The 13,201-nt window shown below is 46.5% G+C and overlaps 1 protein-coding gene across 2 annotated transcripts in view; it reads left to right on the forward strand.

Moving 5' to 3' along the window:
* Nucleotides 1-13,201, forward strand: part of Nln (neurolysin) — a 102,199-nt gene that overhangs the window by 28,100 nt on the left and 60,898 nt on the right. For both annotated transcript variants that reach the window (XM_028883826.2, XM_037209456.1), the window contains exon 2: nt 10,200-10,462. In XM_028883826.2, coding sequence (XP_028739659.1) covers nt 10,200-10,462 — 263 coding nt within the window. The remainder of the gene's footprint in view (nt 1-10,199; nt 10,463-13,201) is intronic.

Genomic DNA, 13,201 nt, shown 5'->3' on the forward strand with positions numbered 1-13,201 from the left:
TGTGCCATCTTTAGAGATCTTTGAGGGAAGACAAGGGAGTGGTGTCTGATGGAGTCCCAGGATCAGGGAGATTGGATTTTGCTTTATTGAGATGAAGACGTGTGTGTGTGTGTGTGTGTGTGTGTGTGTGTGTGTGTGTGTGTGTGTGTGACAGAGAGAGAGAGACAGAGAGAGGAGCCTGTACAAAGGAACTATAGGAGATTTTTCGTAGATGAGATCCATAGAGTGGCTTGGATAGGCCGGAGCCCAGAGCACGAAGTGGGCTTTACACAAGATGGGTGCCTGTTAAACTTATGAAGGGGAAGGGATGAAACAGGTGTAACGATGCTTATAATGGGAACTTTCGTCTCGTAGCCATGGTGATGAAGGCAGCAAGGAAAGCTCCTGACAGAGGGGAGAAAGATGAGGAGACTGACTGGTCATGGTTTGAGGAGTGGGAGAGGGGCATTTAAGGATGGGTTATTCTAAGTCCATTAAAATCCAGTTCAAGTTAGAGACACATGATAGTAGCAAAGCCATAGCTCTATGTGGTCCCCTGGTTGTAAGAACAGAGAAGGCAGCTGTTTAATGTGGTCCTGGGCAAGGCTTTTAAGATGGATATAACAAAAGGAGTTGAAGTGGAGTAGCTGGAGTTTAATGAAAGACGATTGAATGGATCGATGAGGCTTACTGTTAATGTTCATGCAGCTTGGGCAAGAGTACTTGCTGAAGTACACCTGACCCACCCTTACACTGGGGAGCCTGTGTGTACAGATGACCCCACCTGTATGTCATTACTCAGGTACACTGTTCCTTCCTGTTGGCCACCCTTCCTTAGTTCATACACCTGTAGTGCTATTCATTTCCAGGAACATAGGTTCAGAGAGCCATTTGAACAAGGAAATCTGGGATCTTAAATACCTAGAACCTACCTGGGGTGGGTGCGTGCGTGCATGCGTGCGTGCGTGCGTGTGTGCGTGCGAGTGTGTGTGTGTGTGTGTGAGAGAGAGAGAGACAGAGACAGAGACAGAGAGCGAGCGAGCGCTCTGATGGAGCTCATTCCCTAGTCTTCCTGAGCTGAGTGCAGGTACAGGAAGGCAAATGAAAGGACAACAAACAGCCAGGCCCCGGGTGACATGAGAAAAGCCTGTTAGGGATGAAGAGAATGAAGAGTAAGGGAGGCGCCCAGTGGGGCACCACAGTGGTTCAGAAGTGGGAGCTAGGAAGACAGGAGCTGTGGGGAAGGAGTAGCCTGTCCGTGTCCTCTTGGAGGAAGTCTGCCAATGGGGGTGAGAATTATGCCTGTGAGCATTCTCGGGGTGCAGCGGAGCACGATTGCGAAGACAGGGAAGACTGAGGCCAGGCAGGAGAGGGCTCAGCGGGTAAGAGGATGCGCTGTTCTTCCACGTGGTGGTTCACACATTTCTGCGACTCCAGCTCCAGGGATCCAACACCTTCTTCTGGTGTGTGCAGGCACTGCACACATGTGAGGCAAACACACACATCACATAAAGATGAATAAAGTCTTCTAAAGAGTTGGAGTAGGGCTGTGTGGTCCAGTCTTCGATACATGCGAGCCAAGGACAGAGGCTGGAGGATGACGGCAAGAGAGAGCTGGTGAGGGACGCAGCAGCCTTGGAGGGTGAGGGTGAGCGCAGTGATGATTGGGAAACCCTTTCAAGAGCTCAAGGGTAGACTTTGTCAAGGTCTGCTTGCATAAGGAACTCGAAAGAATGAATCACTTCATTGGTGGATGGAGCAACCCAGTCTTCAGGAATCCAGATGTGTTTGTCATCTCTCTGTTCGCTGTGACAGAAATCCTGAGGCACGCAGCGTCAAAGGAAGAAAATTCTGTTTCGGTTCATGGGTACAAAAGGTTCAGTCCCTGGTTGCTTGAGGCTGTGACCTTGGCCTCTCACAGCAAAAGTGCGGCATAGTTGGTGTGTCTGCCAGAGGGAGTCTGTTTACCTCAGGGAGGTTAGGAAGCAGAGAGAGAGTCAAGGGTCTGACCTCCAGCTCCTCCCTAAGGGCACTCTCCCTGTGCAAATGACTTCATGTGTGACAGGCAGCTGAAGAAGGAAGGCTTCATTTTGGGACCCCAGCCCATGGAATGGCGCCACCTATATTTAGCATGGGTCATCTTACCATAGTTAATCTAACCTAAATCATCTTAGACATGCCATGAGTGATTCTAGAACTTGTCAACTGGACAATCAGTATTAATCATCACACCACATTTGCCAACATCCTTCCACTTCTGCCCATCTCCTAAAGGTTTCCTAACTCCCCAGGAACACCATGGGATCAAAAACTAAACCTTTAGTTGAGGGCGATATTTAAGACCCAAGCCTGGCAAGATAGCACCTGCCTGAATCCCTCTTGGGGATTGTAAGGGCTTTTAGAAGGCTGAGACAGGAATATGAATCTGATGCCAGCCTGGGCAATATAGCACTTCCTAGCTAGCCTGGACTACATAGAGATACCCTGTCTCGAGACACAAAGAACAACAGTTAATCCAAACCATAGCAGCAAATTTCTGTTGGGACAGAGTGGAAAATGCAGTGCTGTGTGCTACGGTTGGGGTGAAGGGAAGTTTGAGTGTTGGAGAGAGAGCTTCATCAGCTCCAGTGCAAAGCAGTGGGGGTAGGGACAGAATGTGTGGCATGAAGGGGCATTCGCAGGTGCAAGGGGCACCTGAGTTTGAACCCCAAGACCCACATGATGGAAGGAGAGAACCAACCTCTACAAGTTACCAAGTTGCCCTCTACTGTGTGATGTTTTCTCTCTCTCTCCCTCTCTCTTCTTCTACCCCTTCTCCTCTCCTCACCCTCCCCCCCCCACACACAAATATTTTGGGGGTGGGTAGAGAGAAAGTAGTAGGTTTACACACATTTGTTGTGCTGAAGTGAAGTACCAAGAACTATCAGGTAAATTTTTCTAACTTAATCTATTTTGGTAAGCATAGTTAAAAGTGAGATTAACAACTCTCATTTTAAAAATTAAAGAGTATAATCACTCACATGAATAAGCCCACCCTCAAGCACACACAGACACATAATGTTAAAAAGTTTTCAAACAAAATTTTTAGTCTCTCGGGTGTAATGGTGCATGCCTTTAATCCTAGCAGGCAAGGCCTAGGAGGGTGGATCTTTGTGAGTTCCGAGCTGGCCTGTTCTACATAGCAAGTTCCAGGCCACCTTATTTCAAATAAATAAATAAATAATATCAAGTTCCAGGCCACCTTATTATAAATAAATAAATAAGTAAATAAATAAATAAATAAATAAATAAATAAATAAATAAATAAATAAATAAATAAATAGAATTCCAAGAGAAAAGAGAGGTGATTCAGAGGCATGTGCTGTTCCTGCAGAGGACCAAGTTCAGTTCTTAGCTCCCGGTCAGGCAGATTATCTACCTAGAGCGACAGGGGATCCAACCCCTTCTGCCTAATTAGACAGTACAGTGTGTGTGTGTGTGTGTGTGTGTGTGTGTGTGTGTGTGTGTGTTGTCTTCATTTTTTTTCAATTAAATCTTTGAAATTAAGGGCACAAGATGTAAGTAATCTCTTAGGAAAATAAAGCGGTGTGAAACACCGTAACTCCCACATCCGTACAGCACTCGTTTCCTGCCCTTTCACATAGCTGCTTGCTGGTCTTTATGTCATTGCATAGTCTTCATACACGTCCTGGAAAAGGACCCGTTCTCCGAAGTGCTTGGCTGATATGTCTGGTCCAGTTGTGCTGTCGGTGCCCGGCCCTGCTGCTCCCAGCAAGGACTCGCGTCTTTTCCTCGCCCCGTGTTCTTGAAAGCAACCTTCATTCTTATTTCCCAGCACTGTGAGGAGTGGATGGGGGTTTAACACTACCTGCCACTAGGGTTCTTGTCTTTCTCTGCCCTTTTTCCCTCCAGAGAAGGCACAGAGCTGGATAGGAAGCTGTAGCCTTGGGATAGCACAGTCAAGGCCGTTAGACGCACCACACACGGGCAGGTAGCATTTCAGGACTGAGACGGTCTAGACTGGGTTGTTCATTGGACCTGGCCGCTGGGTGGAAATGCTGTCAATACTGTCCAGTGTGGTGTCTGCTCGGTACAAGTGGCTGCAGAGTATTTGATGTGTTTTACTGCAGCTGTTCCTTTTGTGGTACTCTCCGTTTAAACAGCAGTGGGTGACTCCTGTCCCGGGCGGCAGGAGTACCGTGGAAGGTGCCGCGGCTGGCTGCAGGCCTCTGAAGGAAGTGGGTTGAGTAGGTGAGCCTTGGGAGGTGCGGGGCTGGGCTCGTCAGGAACTGGAGAACTCAAAAATAAAGGAGCCCAGGCCAGTAATTCCATCAACTCAGGACGCTGAGCAGGACAACCGCGAGTTTGAAACTAGGGTGGGCTGCAGTGAGAACCCGTCTTTAAAACCAAAGAATTAAAATAAAAGTTAAAGAGTCCTGTGTTACAGAAGGAGCCTAGGCTTGAGTTATGGCCCACTGAGCTGTAAAGACAGATAATCCAGTCAGAGCAATGGGTGGAAAGGAGAGCTCTAGGAACAGTAAAATCAGGATTAAAGGGGGTACTGACAGAACAGCCAGACCAGAAATGACTAACCATAACAGCTCTTCCGGAGTGCGGAGGGCTTGACTGAATGCAGACCTTACCCCGAGTCTACAGAGAAACCCTTGGCAAAAACTACAAGTATTTTCCAACTCTTTCAAAGAATGGGGTCCATTTTCAGGAAATACACATACCATGTAATACAATCCAGGAACACTTTAGGGGAATGTATATCATAGTGATGTGGGCATTGTAGCATTTTACATGGGCTTTTGATGTGGTGGTCCTGGCTCCAGGAAAAATATTTCCCTGTATAAACGAAGGAAGATGCGGTGTTGCTGTTCTTTCTTGGTTTTATCAATGCTGGCTCATTCCACGTGTGTGATGGGCACTGTGTGAAGTAATGAGATACTTGAGAAAATCCCAGTCTGGTTGACAGTACAAGACAACTGTCCGGTACCTGAGCAGGTTGGTGATAATGTCTGGAGTGAATGGCTCCCAAGCAAGGTGACAGGCGCTGAGGTTTGGGAAATACGGTACCAAAGAAGCCTGGGCAGGAGGAACAGGTGGGCCTTAACATGCTTCAGAGGCTAATGAACCCAGCAGGTCAGAACTTTCCTCAAAGTGCAGTCCACAAAATGTCTTACCGTATTAACTCACTGTGGTGTGCTCATCGGTCCTGTGTGTGAGCCTGTCCAAGTCATCTGTCTTCCCTCCTTTGCCTGAGCTCTTCCTTGGTTTGATGGACACAGGAGATCCTAGCCCTCACACATGCTCCTTCCTGTCAATCCCACTGTGGTACTCTATTATTTCCTGGTTAAAGAAAGGGTCACACAGTTTTTTTAAAGTCCCGTGAAGAAAGTGGAGGAGGAGAGCAGTGGCAAAGAGCCTCCTGGAGTTCTGCAGAAGGGAAGAAATGTTTTAACTTAGAAGATAAGGGTTCTGACTTGTCTAATGTAGTTTTCAGATCATGTACTTAGTAACTTCCATTGAGCAGCATGGGCTCGTGCTGTGCCTCCTGCCTTCAACTTTTGTAGGCCTTAGGGGCAAAGGTCAAAAGTTCTCACTAGAGTCTCAAAAGAAAAACCCAGTTGCCCAGAATGGCACAAATGTACTGTTGCCCACCTAGGCACATCTCTCCAATGCCACAAAGGTGCTGAAGGGCAAAGGAAATTAGTATACTGGCATCCAAAATGTAGAAAGAACTTGGAAATGTAACATAGGGAAAGAAGAGGGATAGAGGTGAAGACAGGAGAGGAAAAGCAGAGATCATTCAAAGAGACACTAGTCAGGGCAAATGTTTAGAGTGTTGGGAAACCACCCATCTCTGTTGCCTTCTCTGGAATCCTAAGATAAAATCCAGGGTAAGAAAAAGATTATCTGACCAACAAGATAGTTGAGCAAGTAAAAGTGCTTGCTGAGTACAAGCCCAACCAAGTTCAGTCCCTGGCACCCATGTGGGAGTCTGAATGCCGGGGTGTGCGTCTGTAATCCCAGTACTTCTGTGGAGGGAGGGGACACAGAGTAGGGACACTCATCTTGCAGGCCGCCAGCCTGGCATGCAGAGCTGCAGCAGCAGAAGCATCCAGAGGACTCACTCACCTCAGCAAGGTGGGAGGCGACGGACGGCCTCTGGAAGGTTGTCTTCTGATTTCCATGTGGGTGCCATGGCCTCAGGGGCCTGCACACATGCACTAAAGAAAGGAACATTTCAAAGGATCATAAGGTAAAATGCTTACTTTGTTCTGTTGGCTGTAGCATCCTGATTTCCTCTTTCCGGCCGGTCCCCTGAATTCGGGGAAAACATGATGTCAAAGTACAGGCAGCTTTCGTTAGTTGCAGTGGAGACTGTGCAAGGTTGTGTCCCTTTGGCCCGGTGGGAGCACTGACATTCTCAGTTTAAGGGCCTTAAGGGCAGATGAGACACAACCAGACCGCAGCCTTTGATAAGCATTTGGAAGTAAGGGAAAACGTCTGATGTCATTTTATTTGAAAGCTATTTAACAATACTGAAAATGTGTTCACAGTTACTGACTTGTTCTAAGAACAGGGGCAGAGCAGAAATCCTCTGTTTCAGAGAGCACGCTCCCGTTTGCTGTCCCTGGACCAGCAGCCCCAAGGCCAGCCTTTCCAGCTGTGCAAGGACCTTGGTGGAAGCAGTCAGTCTTGGCCACAGCTGACCCTTTCTCAGAGTCCTCTGCTCACTGTATCCACGAGGACTTGCAGGGGATAATTATGTTAGAAAGTTAAGAACTTCCTGTGTGGGCCCAACAACCAGCTTGTAAAACCCCCTTGTCCAGTCCTTCACTTATACCCTGGCCTCTACACTATGACTGCTACCACTATACTACCACTGCCGTGCTGCTGCTGCTGCTGCTGCTGCTGCTGCTGCTGCTGCTGCTGCTGCTGCTGCTGCTATTACATCTACTGCTACTATACCACTACTGCTGCTTCTCCTTATCCTCCTCCTCCTCCTCCATTTTTTTCTTCCTTTACCAGTTGGGATTCTGTATGAAGCCCAGAAATCTAACACTCTAAGACTTCGGCTGTCTTAAAGAATAGACTGGATTTATTGACTCACACAACTGGAAAGTCTGGCTCTGGGTCAGGCTTCAGAGTCAGTTGATCTAGAGGCTCAGTGACACCATTAAATATTTAGTTTCCTCCCTTGACCACTCACCGAGTTTATCTCATCATAAATCACATCCTACTCTTTCTCCCAGGACAGCTGCCAGCTACAGTCAGGGGCACAGACTTCCTCCACTTCAGGGGCTGGAAATGGGACCATTTCTCACAGTCACCCGTAGGCTCAGGCTAGGGTTAAGGGCAGTCACCCTAAAACAACTTGGACTATGAGGTTTGGGTGCATGGGGAGGAAATACTGGCCAAGTTTTTCAAAGAACTTAGGTCAATTTTCAGGAAGTTACAAATCATGTAACACTGTGAGTAATGAAGAAAAAGTGTGTGTAGCTAGCTAGGGGCAAGATGGATGGCAAGAAGCCCGGGCACATCTGACCGATGCTGTGCTCTAGACTTCACCATTGCTGTCTCCCGTGGAAAGAAAGCCCAGCTTTGTCGTAGGCTGCTGCGGCTCTGCCTTCCTTTTCTGGCGTTACGAGAATCTACCTGACCATGAAGAAAATATACCCCTCGGTCTTGCTCCTTTCCACACATACACTGCAAATAAGGGGCATGCCTGCCCTTGCTCCCCAGTCGGCCTGGGGAGCTGCCACATCGGCCTACAGTACCACTCCAGACTAAAGTCTCCAGCATTGTAAAACTCCTGCAGAATGAACACACGCACACGCACGCACACATGCACAGGACCTTGGGTTGATCCCCAGAGACAAAGAAGCCATTGGAGGTTCCCAGTCTGGCTTTGCCATTCTGTAGCCTGTGTTTGCTGTCCTTTTCCAACAAGGTGGTGGTCCCCTCCGTTTTTAAAGACTGGTTTCTGGTTTGGTCTTCTACTCCCAGGTCCAGCCAAGAGGCTGCCGACTCCAGCGTTCAGTCTATCCAGACTGGACTCAGTCATTTCTGCTCTGCAGCCAAATATTGAAGGGAAGTTCCCTGCAGCTCATACTGCTTTGCTTCTGAGTTCATTTTATCTTGAAGACTTATTTGTTTATTTGCTTGTTTGTGTAGTGTGTGCACGTGGGTGTGCATGTTGTGCCCTCAGGAACCAGAGGTGCAGGATTTCCTGGAACTGGAGTTACAGGCAGGTGGGAGCCACCTGGCATGAGCGATGGGAATTCTGTGTGGGTTCTCTGGAGAGCAGGAAGTGTTCTTAACTGCTGATCCATCTCTTCCGCCCCAGCCATTGAATTTTTTTTTGTTGTATGTTTTTCAAGACAGAGTTTCTCTGTGCAACAGCCCTGGCTGCCCTGGAACTTGATTTCTAGACTAGGCTGGCCTCAAACTCACAGAGATCCACCTGCCTCTGCCTCCCAAGTGCTGGGGTTAAAGGCGTGCACCACCACTGCTCCCAGCACCATTGAATTTTTAAAGTCAAATTTCTCATTTTTACTGTCTCACCACTACTACCATTCTGCCTGTCCTATTAGTTGTACCAAGACTGGAGTTTCTTTTCCCTAAAACTGCCCTGCCTGTGTTTTATGTCCCATTCTCCTCTGAAGCTATAGGGACCTTGTGTTGTGTATATCTTTCAATTGATGGAACATTTTGATTCCAAGTAAAATCATAAAAAGATTCCTTTTTTAAACATCAGTTCAGATCTCTGCTCTGAGACTGTAAAGTCTTGGATTCTTATTTCTCACTCTTCCCTTTGCATATACTATAAGTCACATTTTTTCTGATTTATTGTCTTGGGTTTTTTTTGTTTGTTTGTTGTTTGTTTTTCGAGACAGGGTTTCTCTGTGAAGTTTTGGTGCCTGTCCTGGATCTCGCTCTCTAGACCAGGCTGGCCTCGAACTCACAGAGATCTGCCTGGCTCTGCCTCCTGAGTGCTGGGATTAATGGCGGGCGCCATCACTGCCCGGCTGTTGTTTTGTTTCTTAATTATATGTATATCCGTGAGTTTGGGGTGAGGGGGATGTGCACCTGAGTGCAGTGCCCACAGAATGTTCTGTTGGGCAGATAAACATGTATGTTAGCCTCTGGGCCTCAGTTACCTCTCCAGTTAACAGGGAATAACGCCCTGCTTCCCTCAAGGCTGTTTGTGGATCTTGTGAGCTAAGAGGGGTTAAGCTTGCTGCCTGGTTTCTCATCCTAGCTCTCACTGCCTGACTAGCTGAGTGGCCTTGGGCAAATTACTTCATCTGCTCACTTTTTTTTCTCTTCAGTAAACTAAGAGTGGCCACAGGATGTGTCTTCGGAGGATCAGGGCCGAAACATTCACTATGTAATTGTTAGCTACTAAATAGGATGTTTTTCATTTCTAAGCTGTAGAGTTGGGGCAAGGGTTGAAGTTGGGGAGAAGAGAGAAGGAGGTATACATACAATCGAAGTGTCACTATCTTTAGTTGGGATGTCTAGCAGAATAAGGGCTGGTCTCTTTACTGACAGTTTTTTCTTTTATTACAGTGATATATATATATCAGATACAAATTACTATTTTTATTTATATAAAATCATGGGGAGATTGATATCTTACATGAAAAGAATATTTGTAATGTTCTTTAGCAAAACCTATAATTAAAAAAAAAATCTATGTACACAGTAGATAGAAACTTGCACAGGAGAGATTAGTTTAATTTTAAATTATTTATTTATTTTATTGGTGTTTTGATTGCATGTATGTCTATGTGAGGATGTTGGATCCCCTGGAACTAGAGTTACAGACAGTTGTGAGCTGCCATGTGAGTGGTGGGAATTGAACCCATGCCCCCTGGTAGAGCAGCCAATGCTCTTAACTACCGAGCCTTCTCTCCAGCCCCAATTAGTTTAGTGTTTAAAGGACAGTTGTCATATATCTGACAGCTATCTTTCTTTCATATGATTTCATATATTCAAGTCCATGTTTGCATAGTAAAAATTCCACTAAAACTATAATTATGCAAGAAAATAAAGAACATTTTCACTCATTTTTTTTTTCCTTTAGGAAAGGGTTGTTTCTTTTTTGAAAAGTTCTTACCTGCTATCTCATTTCATTATATGTTTATATTTAACCTCTGGCCAACAGAAGTCCTTAACTTCTATTCTTTTTTCCCAATTCTTTTTAGAGCTGGTGGTTCCCAGATTCTGCTCAGAATGACGTTGGGAAGAGAGCTGGTGTCTCCGCTTCAGGCTGCGTCTTCCTACGCCATCGCTGCTGGCAGGAACGTGCTGAGATGGGACCTCTCTCCAGAGCAGATCAGGACGAGGACAGAAGAGCTCATCACACAGACCAAGCAGGTGTACGACGCTGTGGGGACGATCGACCTGAAGGACGTAACTTATGAGAACTGTTTGCAGGTGCTGGCCGATGTGGAAGTCAAGTACATAGGTGGGTGGAGACGTGAGCACCCGGGTGTCCTGCAGAATCTACAGCCTTTTACCCTTCTTGTCCGGACAGTCAGTTACCCACTTTACAAGAAATTAACTCTCACACAGGGCTGGTTATTGCCGAGAATTAAATTAACTAAGGTCTGTGAGCTTCATGAGGTGCTGCACGGTGTGCACACTCCTCACCCTGCCCAGTGTGCACTCTCTCACCTCACCTTGCCCGGTGTGCACTCTCTCACCCTGTGGTGTGCACTCTCTCACCTCACCCTGCACGGTGTGCCCTCTCTCACCCCGCACAGTGTGCATTCTCTTTTCTGCACATCAGAACTACCAAGAGTCTCGTACCCGCACCCAGAAATCCTGCATCTAGAAATTCATTCCAATGAAATAACAACGGCGGGATTCCTATACAAATTAATGTGTAAATAGGTACTGTTTCATAACACAGGCTTCGACACAAGCTCTAAATGGCAGCTGATAATCACGTCATTGTAGAATTAGAGACACAGTGTGGTAGCTAGATAAATGATGAAACATCCATCCTTTGTAACTCCCCATAGCCATTAAAATCATGGCTAGAAAGAGTATATCACAGCATAGGAGAAAAGCATACAGAAGGAACCTGTGATCCTAGCCTTTGGGAGACTGAGGCAGGAGGATTGCTGAGAGTTTAAGGCCAGCTAGTGTTGTGTAGTAAGTATAAGGCTAGGTATGACTGTAGACCAAGACCTCATCTCAAAAACAACAACAGAAAAAACACAGAAAGAGAGAAGGAAAACTACAAGACAGTGTTAATGATGTTGTATCTATCATGAGTCTCCAGGAAGCAGAGCCGTCTGGTGTATGCACAGGTGTGGAGAGATCTCTCACATAAGCGTGGAAGGTAGCAAGGCTAAGCTATGCAGTGTGGGCCTGCAGTCCCAAGCCCCAGGAGGAGCTGTGTGTGACATAGAGTCAGCCTCCTAGAAAATTCCACTTGACTTTTTGTTCTAGTCAGGCCCTCAGCTGACTAGATGAGGCTACCTGTGGAGGCCAGTGAGCCGGTTCGCCAACTTCATTGTTAGTCTCTTCCACAACGCCCTCCAGCTCAGCACATCGCAATGATGAGTGTCTCGATGGCGGGCTCTTTACAGTTGATTTTTCTTCATTCATTTCTCTGTCTTCATCTGTGTTGTTTTAAACATGTCCTTCGACTTATACAAATGAAGATTCACTTTGATTACTTGATTACTTGATTATTTGGGCATATTTCTGTAGGATAAGTATGACTAAACAACCTTGGCTGTGTACCCAGGCTTCACTTAAATAATGTATATAAATTTTGTTTATTATATAATTGTATATTAGGTATAAAAATTGTGCATATAAAATTCTATATGTGCCAGGCGGTGGTGGCGCACGCCTTTAATCCCAGCACTCGAGAGGCAGAGGCAGGCAGATCTCTGTGAGCTCGAGGACAGCCTGGTCTCCAAAGCGAGTTCCAGGAAAGGCGCAAAGCTACACAGAGAAACCCTGTCTCGAAAAAAAAAAAAAAAATTCTATATGCAAACTGGATATCATAAATATTCGTGTGTGTTCTGGAAACTGGAAGGTCGTCTGAAACCAGCACAGCTCTAGTGACTTGAGCTTCTGCTAGCCCCTCGTCACCCAGTGTCCCCTACCCTGCACACCACCGTCATAAGGCCTCGGGTATTCGCTCTTCTCTCTGTATTGGCGTCCATATCTGTCCCCCCTGCCAAGCTCTTCACTCGGGTTAGTGGCTACTGCATCTTCTAAGGCCTAACTGTAAACTCCGGAGTGAAGGATCTGCCCGGTCCTGGCTGTCAGTCACGGGCATGGCCGCTGCCGCCGCCGGTCCCTGTTACGCAGGGTTTTTCCAGCAGCACAGGTTTGTTCTCATTTCTTCCTCAGTTCCTTTTCCTCAGCAGGCTAGTGTGTCAGCCTAAGAGCGTGTGCATTTGTTTGGGAAGGAAGGAAAACAGGGAGGGGGAGGAGCACAAACCCATTTAAAGACTTCTCCGGAGTCCTGGGTTTCCCCAGTACTGAATATTTTAAATGTGTGTAGAAGTTTGCGATATTTGTTCTTGCTCTCCATAAATTTATCTTTACGGTTAGCCATCAAGCCTCTGAGAGAGTAGACTTCTCAAAACTAATTCTCTTAACTGCCTGTTCTGGGGTGTGCTACAGTAGCGGTGAGTCTTATTCGTCTGCTGTCCGCCCTGGGCACAGAAGCATTGTTTATAGCTTGGCAGAGGGAAGGGAAGTCGGCTTCCAGGTTTCTGTGGTAAAGGAAGGAAGGAAATGGTCTTCGGTGTATTGTTCAGGATTGTTTCCAGTTTTAGGCTCCTGCACTTTATGTTGTTACCCATTTAGGTTCGTGAGAAACTTTAATTGCTTTTTAGTAAGCCAAAATTGTAACTATATTATTACCTGTAGCTCTAAAACAGTGCTCTATGTATGGAAATTTTAATCTGTGCCACCTTTCCCTTAATTACCAAATACACACACACACACACACACACACACACACACACACACACACACAGAGTCAAGGGCTAAAAGATAATTACAGAAGTTGATTTTTTACAAATGTGTATTGTAGGGCTGGGAGTGTGGCTTAATTGAAGAAACGATGCATTTATTCTGCTCTTTCTGTCGTGTTTTTAGTAGCTTTACTGGTAGCAGTGTTTGAAGAGGACGGATGTGAGTGTGGCAGTATTTGCCTGCACTGTTCCTTCCT

The sequence above is a fragment of the Peromyscus leucopus genome, chromosome 11 (genome assembly GCF_004664715.2).
Source record: "Peromyscus leucopus breed LL Stock chromosome 11, UCI_PerLeu_2.1, whole genome shotgun sequence".
NCBI classification, from domain to species: domain Eukaryota; kingdom Metazoa; phylum Chordata; class Mammalia; order Rodentia; family Cricetidae; genus Peromyscus; species Peromyscus leucopus.